At 53.1% G+C, this 13,747-nt stretch overlaps 1 protein-coding gene across 6 annotated transcripts in view; it reads right to left on the bottom strand.

Annotated features, from left to right (window-relative positions):
- Nucleotides 1-13,747, bottom strand: part of PTPRE (protein tyrosine phosphatase receptor type E) — a 155,608-nt gene that overhangs the window by 42,777 nt on the left and 99,084 nt on the right. For 4 of the 6 annotated variants that reach the window (XM_025879988.2, XM_073884750.1, XM_025879985.2 and 1 more), the window contains one exon: nucleotides 880-998. In XM_025879988.2, the coding sequence (XP_025735773.1) occupies nucleotides 880-991 (112 nt within the window). In that variant the 5' untranslated portion in view covers nucleotides 992-998. Of the gene's footprint in view, nucleotides 1-879; nucleotides 999-13,747 lie in introns of those variants that run through there. The other 2 variants (XM_025879991.2, XM_025879989.2) reach the window with 2 other exon arrangements.

Genomic DNA, 13,747 nt, shown 5'->3' on the forward strand with positions numbered 1-13,747 from the left:
TCAGCCACCTGTGGCCGCCTGGCGTTTGCCGCCCGTGCCCGGCCCAGCGTTCCTGCCCCTTCCCTTCCAACAGCTTGTCTACCCCGGGCATTTCCCATCAGTGGAGCCAGAGAACACGGGGTCTTGTGTGTCCAGCTTCTTCCACGTAGCAGGTTTCTGGGGTTCGCCCATGTTGTCCCCTGTGTCTGTTCACTCTCTCCTATCCCTAACTTTCAAAATATGGAAAAGGCAGGAGAACAGAGCAACGAGCCCCACATGTCGTCCACCACCCACCTTTCTAATCAGGACAAGAAAGCTGTGTTGGTCTATGGTCCCCCCACCCCCTGCTCCCCACTTTTCTTTCTCAAGTCACCCCTAGACCTCATGCTGTTTCACTCATAAGGACATCAACATGCCTCTCTAAAAAGTAAGGGCTCCTCTTTTAAAAGTATAACTCTAACCACTACGCCAATATCTTGCCTAAGAACCTAAAATATTAACACTAACTTCTTGATCGCATCAACGTTCATGTCAGTGTGTAAATAACCCCTTAGGGACTCATCAGTGTTCCTTCAGGGTTGTTTCAATCAGCTCCCCAGGAGTGGGGGGCAGGATTATTAACCCCTGCTCTCCTGCCTCCCACCGAAGCTGACAACAACTCTCAGCACAGGGTCGTGTTTGCTGCCCTCCATTTGCTAAGCTTTGTTCTGCTCCAACTCCCAATGACTGGCTTGTCTGGGCAGCTGGTGTTGATAGGGGTGACGTGTTAGGTGCTCCGCTCGCTGAGGATGTCAGCCACAGGCTGCGTCTCGTCCCCCAGCCCTGTCATCCCAGTCCTGAGAGCCTGCCTGGAGGGGCGGGTGGCAAGGGCAGGGGCGGGGCAGGCAGCCGGGTCCTCACCTGAGGTCGTCGAGTTCCAGTTGCTGACCGCCGGGGTGGTCTCGTTGCCCTTGAGGGCCTTGGCGAGCGGCAAGCTAACACCCGCCAGCAGGAGCGGACAGAAGGGCTCCATGGCGAACCTGCAAGACGCGGGGACAGGCTCAGAGGGCTCCCCGCCATGCGCCTCGGGCGGCCGGGCCCTCCACTAAGAAGGGCCGCTCCCAGAGGACAGGGCAGACTGGGGACCGGATGGCGGAGGGCATGCTTTGGAGCGCTGCTTCATCAGTCTGGGTCAGGGAGGCGGCTCTGCGGACCACCGCCGGCGCATTATATTCCTGCACTTGGGAAGTAATCTCACCCTGGGAACTCCAAGAGCTATTCCCAGGTTATGAAAGCTCTTGCTGTTCAGGTTAATTTCCTGTCTTTTTTTTTTTTAGAGTTTACTTATCCACTTATTTATATTCAGAGAGAGAGACAGAGCACAAGCAGGGGGAGCAGCAGAAGGAGAGAGAGAAGCAGGCTCTCCGCAGAGCAGGGAGCCCGATGTGGGGCTAAATCCCAGCACCCTGGGGTCATGACCTGAGCTGAAGGCAGACACTCCACCGACTGAGCCACCCGGGCATCCCTAATTTCCTTTCTTGTTTGTTTGTCTGGTTTTGTAGGGAGAGAGGAGGTGAACAAGGATGTGGGGGTGTCCGGGGAGGGTAAAGTCTGAAAATACCAGGAGATCAAAGATTCTGAGAGGCAGCTTCCTGAGAGGCCCCTTACCCACAGCTTCCAGACTGCCACACAGTCATGATTTGTTCAACATTTTGGGTACATTCTATGGTGTCTGCTGTGACATGGGTGTAGCATTTCTATTTTGCATCATGACAGCCCAGAGAAGAGCACCCCCCTTGGGAAGAATCGCAGGCTCAGGAGTTAGGTTAACTGGCAGGTGGTCACAGGGCCGGGGGGGAGGCTGGGAAGTGGGGTCCGGCCCACCTGCACAGGGTCCACCTCTGCTGTCCCCCTGGCCACAACCACAACCCATACCACCGGCCCTTATTCTGAGTGCAGGTCTTTCCCATACTCTGGAGCCTGAGGGACCCTTCAAAGGCCAGCCCGTCCCCCCCAGGCCTGAGACGTTAACAGTGAGAATGGGATGGGCAGACCAGCCTGGTCAGTGATCCTCTGAGCCACGGACTTCGCCTGTTGCTCTCCTAAACGTCATGCATGGCTGCAGGGGGATGGCCTTGCCTCCTGTCTCAGCCCGCAGGTGAGGCAGAGGGAAGCTCCCTCTTCCCCCAGGAGGGGCCGCCATCAGCTCCTTTCTGACGGAGTCACGTGGGCCCCCTGGGGACGGAGGTAAGTCTTTATTGGGTGGGTGGGTGAATGCAATGCGGTTCAACACAGGAAAAGGCTCTTTCACCCAGACTTGTAAGGCCTACCTCAGATCCCCACTTGGTGCACCATTTTGCCAAAATAACCTTAGATCCTCGGAAAATGTGGCATTGAACTCTTGGTGGTGTAGAGGAGGACTGGCCGCCGGAGAAAGTGGGTGGCTATAGGAGCCGAGTGAGATCCGGCAGTGAGGATGCGTGTGGTTGAGGTGTGGGCTCCCTCCCTCCTGCATTCCCTGCTCCATGGTCAGCCTGGGTGCCTGTCCGCTCACAAAGCACTTTCCTGCAAAAAGCCTCGCTGAGCCATCTGAATGGGCCGAGGCCCAGAAACACTGGTCCCTGGTAATTAGAGAAGACATCTGAATGAGTGCAAAAAATCCTCATGGTGTTTCAGCAATCACCACTGCTGAAATGGAACCATTCTGAGCCTGCAATTATCCCGGGACAACGATGACAGCCACAATCAATACTTTCACCCCTTTCCTCTTGTTTCTTTCCCAGATATATTTTAGACTTTTAAATGAGCACCCCCCCCCCACACACACACACACACTAGCTTGTGTCCCGGGAGCACCTACCATCGCTAGGCCCTTCGTATGGAAACTGCCCTCACAATAACCCTCCAGGACTGAGAAACTGAGGCCCCATGAGGATGAGGAACTGACCCAACGTCGGGTCAGATGAGACGGAGGAGTCACAATTCGAACCCAGGACTGCCAGAGACAAAAGCCCTCAAGCCCTGATGGGCAGCTCTGCACAGCCTGCATTAAACAGAATCTGTTCTTGAACAAAGCTTTTACATAATTGAATAAGCTTCAAAGTAATTGATTAGAAAGTATCCACTAGTTTAATACAACTCAGAGATGCAGACTTCCTAGTTGAAGCATTTTTTCTTGTTATATGCATTCATTCAAAGCCTTCCTCACCAAATGTTCAATCATCTAAGAGAAAGCGGACACTTCTGAGCCAAAGGCCATCTCATCACACATCAGACACCATGGGGTGGGTCGGCAGCGTCCCCTGGAGCGGCAGGTGATTTGCCCGCCATGACCAGAAGAGGGCACTAAACCTTGCAGAATTCAAACCCCGTGAGTCCTTTGATTGCCCCATTTATATTTCCAGGACCATGACAACTCTCCTGTCCCTGGCTACTCACCATCAAAGGATTTGTGCAAGCTACCAATAAGCACAGACATGAATCTGCACAAAAATAATGCCTGAAACAGTAGCTAAATCCAGTGAATTTTAAGGATTTGTATTGAATTTACCAAATGTTAAGTACTGTGGGCATAAAACATGTTGGATCTCAGAACCGAGATTATCAAAATAGTTTCCAACAAAGCAGCCTTTATTTATACTCCTATCGAAAGTCAGCCAGCTATCAGTTTGATTAGAATCGCCTTTTTGCTCCATCTGATGCCTTTTTAATACTCTTTGTTGGGCAAGCCAGGTCCTGGAGCTGGTCCGGTCCTGCCCTAATGCAGCTTCGTGGAGCTGAAAGGACGTGCAGATAAACAGCGCCAGCCCCCCCACCCCTGCGACCCCACTGTTCTGGAGATGTGTGGTCACAGTGCCAAGCAAGGAGGGTGACAAAGCGATGATTCGCCCCACCCGGGACCGCATCCAGAAGGCCCTTGAATGTCGTGTTCAGGAGTTTAGTTTGGTGTTACAGTCTCTTTTTCCATCAACAACCTATCTTATTGGAACCACTTGAGGGCATGATGAAAAGATGCCAATTCCTGGGCCCAACAACAGATGCATGACATCCAAATACAGGGGGAGTGACGGGTCCTGTACTGACCGCAGCTGACGACCTTGGCTGTGAGCAACGAGCTGCCACTGAAGTTTCCAGAGGGAGTGCTAGAAGCCGGTCGGGAGCCACAAGAGACACAGCGTCCGCCTGTGCCGCCCCAGAGTGGTTGGGGGCATGGCCATCCATCCCCTGGGAGCTTGCTAGGGATGCTGCGTCTCAGGTACCACCAGACATCCCACATTTTCACAAGAATGCTACGTGCTTCCCGTGCACATAAAATTTGACACACGCTGGCCTCCGCAGCAGAGGATGTCTAGACTAAGCCAGGACAACGGGAAGGGCAAGGAGGGAGGGATTTGAAAGGGGTTTCAGAGGCACAATCCGTGTGAGTGGTATTCAGCTGGATGTGGCGAGGAGTGGGCCATCGAAGGTACTGGGGTTTCCATCTTGGGAGATGGAGTGGGACGGGGCATCATTCATTGCCTGACCTCGGGAGAATGGGGTCCCCAGTCTGGGGATAAAGATGATTTGGGCTTGGTATAAAACAATACTATAAGCTCCCATTTATTGAACTCTTATGAAGTGTGATAAGCCGTCTGAGGCTCTGAGGTAAGCTACCTCCCCATCCCTCACGGCAATCCTATGAGAAATGTCCTGCTATCCTCGGAGACGGCCCGTTGCCGCTCAAGGTTCTGGAGCATTCTAGTGGAGAGTGCCGACAGGAATTGTGTTCAGGGCCTAGGGACTGGCTGGACAGCAGTGGGTGCTGAAGGTTCAGCATGTGGGTGAGTTCACTCTGCGGGTGTGCAGAGGGGCAGAGGTGAGGTGGTGGTGCCAAGCTGAAGGAGGCCGATCCTGAGCCAGTGCCTTTGAGGAGGGGCCGCCCGGCTGACCCCTCCTGTCCCAAGGGATGGAAAGGCGCGCTGGGCGTCCCTGAGCAGATTGCACCAGACTGCCCCCTGCAGGTCAAATCCATCATGTGTGGTTGAAAGCCTGGTTCTTCTGCTCTCAATTACAGAACAGACTCAGCTCCTCCACAAAGGAGCAGAGAGAAAGATTCGCTCCAGCTTTGAAGAGAGCCGCCGGGATGGGCCATGTGTAATTTCTTATCCAAAACAGGACTCTTGAGTGCAAACGAGAGGCTGAAACAGTTCAAGTCATATGCTTTCCTACAGTACTTCATTATTGGTCAGCATTTGGTTTTACTAAAATGGGAACCCACTAAGTAGTTTTATTTGAAAACTATTTTTAAAAATTAAAAAAAAACTCCCTAGAAAACAAAACTACCAGTGCACATTACAGCAATACTTTTTAATAAAAAACCCTTTTTAAATTGATTATATGAAAATAAAATGAGAACATGAGCAGAATACCTATCCCCAGTCCATAGTCACCTGCTTCAACCAATATCTTAGCCTTGTCTATTGTTAATACGTTTCACTTTTAATATATTTTTCAATATCTTTAATATTTAAAAATTTTCACAAAATCATCTTCAGAGTTTTCCAAATGAGCATCTTGTGAGCTCTCATCATTTCATTTGCTTTATTCCTTCCTTGCTTTCATAGGAAAAGATTTTAATGTCTTCCTGTTCACAACCTATGTTTTCAATAGTCATAGCTCTATAAAAGTTTAAAACACAGAGAGTTTTTTCTTTCTATTTTTGTGTGTGTGGCTGTATTTTTTGCTGCTCTGTTTGTTGAATACTTTTATGAAATATTTCCAACTAATTTAGAACAAAATGCAAACACTTAGGGCCTTGTTTACAGAAAAGTCCACCATCTTTGTAGGACACTTAGGTTGATTTACAGAGCAAGTTTTCTGAAGGCCCAAACGTTTCTGAAATCTGACGAGCAGGGAAGAGAACATGCATGCTCCCCAGCTGAAGTATTTTTAAAAACTCAACATCAGCTTCATTACATAAATTTGTAGTTCAGTTACTCAGTATGTGAAAGTGTTGGTAAAATCTGACATCCATAGCTTCTATTTTAACTGACGGAATATTTAGTTGGTGTGTGGGCACAATTAAAAATTATCTGTAGGTCACAATCCATTCTACGTGTGATATATTTACCACAAATGCTGAGCTCCACCAACATGTATATATTTATACTATCGCACAAATAACTACATCATCGGTGCAGAATTCTTTCATTGCATTTCCAGTGACATTAGCAATCATGCCAGGCGCTCACCTTTCACGGAAGGAGCCTCCCAGTTGTAGCTGGATTCCGTGAAATGGGTGAAAAACAGCAGAACCACTATTGGAATGATCTCATTTTCTGTTGGAAACATTGCTGTTTGAAAAGGACACGATCTGCTGCTGGCATCGTTGGATGGCTGGTGAACTTCATCTGCTATTGGGAGCACTAACAGCTACGAACCTCACCTTCTGTAAATGCACAATGAGACCTGGACTTGATAATGAGCAGGATTCACTATGAACAGTCATTTGATCTAAATGAATGGTCCTGCTTCGCGGGGCTCCTGGCAAGCTCGATCTCAGAATCCCGAGAGCATGACCTGAGCCAAAATCCAGAGCCTGCGCTTGACTGACTAAGCCACTCAGGCACTCCTGCGTGGCTTCTTTCCTAACCACGGCGTGTCCTTGAAAGGGAAGTGTTCCCCCCACTGAGCTACGGACGTGCGGCAAAAGAGTGAAGAGCGTAGCGGTTCCTCTTTCAGATGTGATCGCCCCTAAACAGAGGCAATCCCTGCCCATGTGTCTCTTGCCCTAAGATGAGACCATGGAGAAGCTAGGAGAGCCAAGGGGACAGGCCATCAAGCCCTTCCTGGACTCCTTCAGTGCAACTTTTCATAACTAAAATTCTCATTTTTAATTACAATGAGATGAAAACTATGGAAGAAATGTGACAATGGACAGGATGCAGGGACAAGAAGCAAAAAAACCCAGGACCATCACAGAGAAAGAAGTCAATAATGGGCCCCTGGAGGGAATGTGGAAGGCATGTGGACAGAACGTGATGGGGTGTTGGGAATGGAGCCCGGGCTCCGGGACTGCCATTCTCTGAGGCCAGTGTCATCAGGATGAGCTCCTGCTCTTCCTTCTCTCACCAAAATACATCTTGGGGCTCACCCTATCTTATCTCTTCTGAAGGTTCACAGCTGAACCAGGGAGTAAGCACAGGCATGCTCACATCTGACGGATGGCTTGGCACCGCCGCCCCCATCTGACAGAATCACACCCATGGCTCCTCCATGTTCCCCAAAGGGGAACCTATCACTCAGAAGAGATGCGTTTTATCAGAGGATCACCGGAATGACCCCTCAGGAAGGTCCATATGGAGGCGGATCCCCTGCCCAAAGCTCCTGAGCAGGAAAACATGACAACGCCCCATCCGTCTGCCCTTTGGACTTGGCAGTAGTGGGGTGGAAGGTAACAATAAATGTTGGAAATGCATGGCCCTCTCCCCACCTCTCCCTAGGAAGAGGCGCCCGGCACAGAGGCTCACCCCCTCCACCGACCCTCCACTCAGCAGTGTGGATGACGGGGGACAGGTTGGCCAACTCCGGAGGCTGGGCAGCCCCCTCTCTGGGTGAGCCCCAGGCCACGCTGCCTCCACCCACCTTGGGTGATGATGCAAGGGGGACTAGACTTTCGTGGCTGGGTATACAGCAGCCTTTGATTTCAAAGAAACGAGTGCAACTGTTGACGTACAAGTATCGGCTGGTTTATTTGCTCATTCATTCATTCAGCAATATTTATGAGACTTGACTGTTTGCCAAGAGATACCTGAACAAGACAAGCACCGCCCTTGTTCCCCCAGAGCTTGCCTTCCAGCCGGAGAGATAAAAGAATTAATCACTGTACAACCGATTCCCCAGGAGGCTCACACCTGCTCGTGCTGGAGGCAGGACGACCCAGTCCAGAGGGGTCGGAAGGCTGCCCAGGGTGAAGACGTCTCTTCTCAAGGAAGCAGCCGACCAGTCCAGCGGGGGAGGAGGAGGGGGAAGAGGAGGAGGAGGCAGGGGCAGCATGAGCTGTGGGTGTGCGGGGAGAACATGGCGCCTCCAGGAAGCCCCAGAGCCTGCACAGGATCCGGGAGACCCAGAGTGTCTCCTGGCAGGACTGACTGATGATGGCAGTGTTTAAGGATGGGGTGGGGGTGGGGGAGAAGCTTTCCAGCAGGATTGCTCTGAAGCAGAAGCTAACAACACTGGGCAGAATTATCCAGGCCCTGGGGGTTCTGGGGGCAGGAGCAGCTCTCAGGCCCGTCCATCTGGCACAGCGGAGACGCTCGATGAACGTTCTTGAAGGAAATAGGTCATCAGGGGCTATCACGACAGAGTTCTCTCTATCTCGTCAACCCATGTCAGGTTTCAAAGAGCTGGGCCTCTGCGGCTGAAGACCCAGCCGGGCTCCCTGTCTTGCTGTCTCTGTCTCTGTCCTCTCTTCCCTCCCTCTCTCCTCTCCCTGACCCAGTGAGAGCCTTTGCCAGAACACATCATCTCTCTGACCTTGGTTCCCGATGAGTAAAACAGGAGGACCCAGTGACAGCAAACGCGAGTCGCTCCTCAGACTGGGCTGGCCCCACGGAGCCATGAGCTCATAATAGAGACCGCCAGCTCTCACTGAGCAGGCTTGCTCCCCCATCACATCCTTCTGGAAGCAGCCAGAGCTGTGGGTGAGCCCCTGTTGTCTCCATGACTGAGCCCACTCTGTGGTCAGTGGAGAATGTCTGCACCTATGTCTGCTCGGTCCTCCTCTGGGGGGTGTTGGGAAGAGAAGTGCCCTCCCCTTGGCGGAAGATCAGTTTCAGAAACAGCTGTGACAGATCTTGTGGCTGGGCAGATGCCCTGGGGCCACCAAGGAGTGCAGGTGGCTGAAGGCCAGCAACCCCGAAAGCCCCAGCCCCCACGTTGGAGGGACCTCAGAGGAGCCCATGCTCAGAATCCAAACACAGCCCCAACCGGACACACATGGTCTCTTCCTCGTCCTCTGTTGAAACAGCTCGTGATTCCACTGGAACATGTGTGTGATTCAACACAGTTTTCTGTATTCAGAAATAGACTAGAGCTTCTGTCGGGATCTGGCATTTTCCAGAAAGGAGACACACAGGCCTTAAGTAGTACTCCCCCCAGAGGGAAGTACACCCGGCGGCTCTGGGCATCTCCCCTGGGGGGGGGGGGGGCGGTGTTCCACCCCATTCCCGGGGCTGTGGTCAGGGACAGTGACGTAGGGTGGTCAGCGCTCACGCTGAGCAGGACAGTTGTGCCACCTGCTTCCGGACACCCCATGGGCCCAGCGACGTCTTGACTTTGGTGTGGGTGCCCACACTGGGCTTGGCTCACACCAGGTGCTCAATGATGGCGGACAGTGACGGCCCAGGTACCATGGCCCCACCGTGTACTAGGAAGATAGCACTTGGGGAACCACACAGTTCTGCCCCTGAGTAAGTCTCCAAGAACCAGCAGCTGAAGTGGGTCCCAGGTATCCTCAGGGCTGCTCTCTCTGGCTCAGACACCAAGTCAGCAGGTGGCTTCGGTATGGGCATCCCGCGACCATTCGAATCAGCCATCACACAGCCCCTGGCCGGGCTCAGCGTGAGGAGCCCAAGAGTCATGGAGGGAACAGGCCAGGGTCTTCTTTCTGCCTGGAGAATTTGCCATCAACAGGGCTGCAGGGTAAGTAACCACAGGACAGCGGGGCTTTCAGGCCAAAAAGGGAAAAGGAGTGGAAGCCCAGGGGGCAGTCGTGAGGAGGGCGGGAAGGAAGCCTGCCGGAGGGGAAACGGAGTGCGAAGGGCATTAGGCGGGCAGCCGCAGCAGGCAGGGAGCACAGGGAGGGTGGTCCACGTGTGGGCAGGACGGACGTGACGGCAGCAGGGTCTCCAGGCCCCCCGGGGAAGGGCTTCTTCCTGGAGCAGACCCCCACTCCTGGCCTGGGTTTGCTGCTCTATGAAGGAAGGTACCAGAAGCCTGCCTTTCTGGCTCTAGTGTTCCAGCAGGCCACTTCGCTGTGGTGGGAGACGGGGCCCCAGGAGCAGAACCGGCCACCCCTTCCACTGGGCACTGGGGGTGAGCTTCCTCCAGCCGGGCAGTGGCTGGCAGTCCTCTGAACCCGGTCCACATGTGGGGGCAGATGCAGAGTTGAGCTCATTGTGTGCCCTGCCCTCCCCCCAAATCCTTCCTGGGAATGTGGGTCACAGTGACCTTCCAAGGCAGCTGGAGAAAGAAGACAGTGCACCACTCCCAGCCTGGGCAGGTGGTGCTCAAATCCCCGGGCATGGTTGCCTGTGTGCACCCCAGAAGAGAGGTTACCTTATGTCAGGGAGACAGGAGGGAAGCACAGGGAGATGAGATCCCTCACCTAGCTGCAGGTGGGGACAGCTCCTCACTCCACCGCTGAGCCTGAAAAAGTGGCTAAGAATGTCCACTGCTCCTTTCTGGAAGGTTCTGAGGATAATGTATGTGACAGGCTTGTGAAGCTCAGCATTCCTTAGGAATCCAAGGATTCACATCGTCGCTGCTTCTGGTCTCCAGAGCAGAGGGAAGCTCCCCAGCTACCCAGTAAGTCGGAACCGCTCCAAGGCTGCTGACTGCTCTGACACAGTCCTGCACACCACGCCTGCCTCTTGGCCTCTTGGCCTCTTTGTTTCTGCCAAAAGCACAGCCCCTTAGCAGCCCGGTGTGCCTAACTGGCAGGGGTGGCATCTCTGGTCCCAACTGGGGTCTCTCTCTGTTCCAGCTTTTCCAGGCCTTTCCAGCGAAGGGTGAGCGAGAACAGAAAGACCAACCATTGCTCCCTTTCCGGTGATCGCCGGCTGCTTTATAGACTCTTCAAGGCCCTCGGTGCGCCAAGAAATGAAGTGAGTGCAGATATGGAAAGGCCACTAGACCGTCCCCAATGCCCCCACTTCCCACTTTCCGGGGTGACCACAATTAGGCACAGGCGCTCCCCCCACCTTTTGGGTTAGGAAGCAAAGCGAAGGCCAGAAGACTGAGCCAAATTCTTTTGTTTACTGACAAATCTCAAGAACAGGGAGTCAGTCCGCTTCAACTGGGATGATGACAAACGGGACCCAAATGTTCCCAGAAGACAGACAAGTCCTACTTTGCACCCACAGGTCAGATTTCTCCTTGACACACCTGCAGGGTTCAGGTGTGCGAGGGATGAAGCCTGGGCACCGGGGATCCCTCCACCCAGCCGGCAGCTGAGAACAGACCGTGCTTAAGAGACAGTCCCGGCAGGCACACGCAGGTAGGTGAGCCTCATCAGGCCGCCGGCTCCAGAAACAGACTGGGAAGGACAGAGCCAGTTTTCTGAAATAATGGCTAAAAACACAAGTCAAGTACGTCCTGCTCCCTGGCACCTAGCTAAGCCCCCCACCCCCCTTCTATCCCATTGGCTCCCGGTAAGTCCTCGAGGAACCAGGGACCACCGTGGGCCTTGGGGACCTTGCCTATCCACCTGTCTGGCATCTATGTACGCTGTGCCTGTTTCCCATAAAATCAGGGCCACATTCCTCACGGGGCGAGACTGTTATTTTGTTATGCACTGGGGAAGAATAAAAGCTCAAAGAACAAGATGTGTTTTCACAGTAAAGGAGAAACAAATCTAGACCTTTTCTGAGCTTCAGGTGTGAATACACTTACATGGATGAAAGGTTTAAATAATAATAATAAAAGCCCCTTAAGCAGTCCAACTTGCAGCCTCAGCATGTTCCAGATGCATCCACAGTGATCCTGACTCTTTGGAGAAGGTTCTGCTTGTTAAAAAAGACGCAAAGGCCATGCTTTTTATCTGAGCCGGGGAACGCTGGAACTTAATTGCTTTTGAGCAAAGGTAATTTGCAAACCTCTAAATGTGAAACCACCAAACATCATTAAAAGGAGACGGGCAGAGAAGTCCACCTGTTAGGAGAGAAAACGGGAAAAAAAAAAAAAAACCACATAGAAAGAAATGACAAAGACACGCTGGGTGGTGTCCCTGTCCCTGGTCTGGCTGACTGTCACCTACCAGGGGCCTACACCCCCATGATGCCCTCCAGAGTCCCCTGGTCCGACCCCCTCCTCTGACAGTCAGCCACCCAGAGAGACAGGTGCCACCTCGGCCTTGACAGACGAGGACAGGGAGGTCAGCGACAGTGACGTGCCTGCCCTTCATGCCGAGGCTGTCAGGGCAGAGAACACTGGCTCCTTTTGTGGACTGAGGCACATCCCAGGCTCTCCAGGGCTGAGACCACAGAACCACCCACTATTCACATACGCGGAGTCTGGTTGGAGTTCCCTGGGACACACAGAACCCTCAGGGTTCAGGAGACTGAATTCTGAGCACACAGAATTGTGCAGTTGTACCCAAACTATTGGGTTGTGGGGTGACCGTTGGAAAGGAGCCAAGGACACAATGTTTGGCCTCCCTCTCCAAATACTCTTATTCCCCAAGCCCCCATAGACACAGGCCAGGTGTGTCTAGAGATGGCTGAGGTCCCTGGGGAATACACAGCATGCCCCGGGGAAGGGGCCTACCCATGAGTCCGGGCGAGCTGGGGAGGCACGGAGCCCCCAGATTCCCTGCAGCGGGTCCAGGGGAAACGGACATCCAGGGCCCTGGAGACGGCACTGCTCTCAGCCCACAGGGGCAGGGGAGACCTGGGGGGACAGACCTTTGTAGGAGAAGGGGGCCGGGATTTGCACGTCAGCCTGGGGCTCCTCAGGCAGCTGCCAGCCAGAGCAGGATATAGCAGGAGCTGAGGGTGCTGAGGAGCTTAGTGGCACATCTTTGCCCCAAGAACATCTCTACTTCCTCACTCACGGCGTGTCCCCCACTGAACCTCAGCTAGCTCAGCCCCAGGCCCTGGGACCACCCGGTACCAGCCACACAGAATCTGGGGCTGCCACACCCACGCAGGGACAATTCAGAGAACGCCCAGATCGAGTTCCCTCCTCAGTTAGGAAACCAGGCACAGGGATTTAAATGACTTTCCAGAAAACAGCATTTTTGGTTTTTGTTTGGCACCTTCTCTTCCTATGCAAGCACCAAGCGACAGTGTTTCTTAAAAGAGAGATGAGGAGATGGAAATTATTTTCACAAGCTGGAGCTGATCTCGTTATACTTAAATCACTGGGCCCAACGCAGTAGTGAGATAAACTAAGCACAGACAGTCTATCTTAGGAGGTCTCAATGGGCCTTCCGAGCAGAGCGCTGGAATCAGCCCTTTCCTAACAGACCGCCCTCCCTGGCTGCCCTTGCCTGCCTGCAACCTTGCCGTGAGCCCCGCACAGGGGAGCTCCTTCTCCTCAGGTCACCGCAGGCTCGGCCCTCCCGGCCTGGATGGAATGCCTTCACCCAAGAGAGCTGTTGGCCAAGTAGACAGAGGAGATTAAGGGGGGCTCTTTGGGTTCTTGATTTTGCTTTTCCTCCATGTGAGCAGTATGAAAAGATGGTTCTGGAAGTATATTGGGACTTCTTCTCTGAGTTCATGAAGGACCTCCTGGGACCTTGCCTACTTCTTGGTGCATCCCCGAGACAGGGCACATCCCTGAGACACGGCGCATTCCCGAGACACAGCGCATCCCTAAGACAAGCCACAGAGAATTAAATAAAGCTCCTGGAGGACCCACAGGTGGTTCTGAGTGAGTAGGCCAGTCTGGGAGGTGGGAGTGCCCTCATGGACTGCCCAGGAGGGGGACCTCACTGCCAACACTGGGTGAGGTTAGATGGTCCGGAATAATGGATAGGCTCGTATTTTTAGGCCATTAGTTCTCAAGTCATTAGGAAAAAAAAAAAAAA

Source organism: Callorhinus ursinus, unplaced genomic scaffold, assembly GCF_003265705.2.
Source record: "Callorhinus ursinus isolate GAN/ISIS: 27379988/994484 unplaced genomic scaffold, GSC_fseal_2.0 scaffold58, whole genome shotgun sequence".
Taxonomy (NCBI): domain Eukaryota; kingdom Metazoa; phylum Chordata; class Mammalia; order Carnivora; family Otariidae; genus Callorhinus; species Callorhinus ursinus.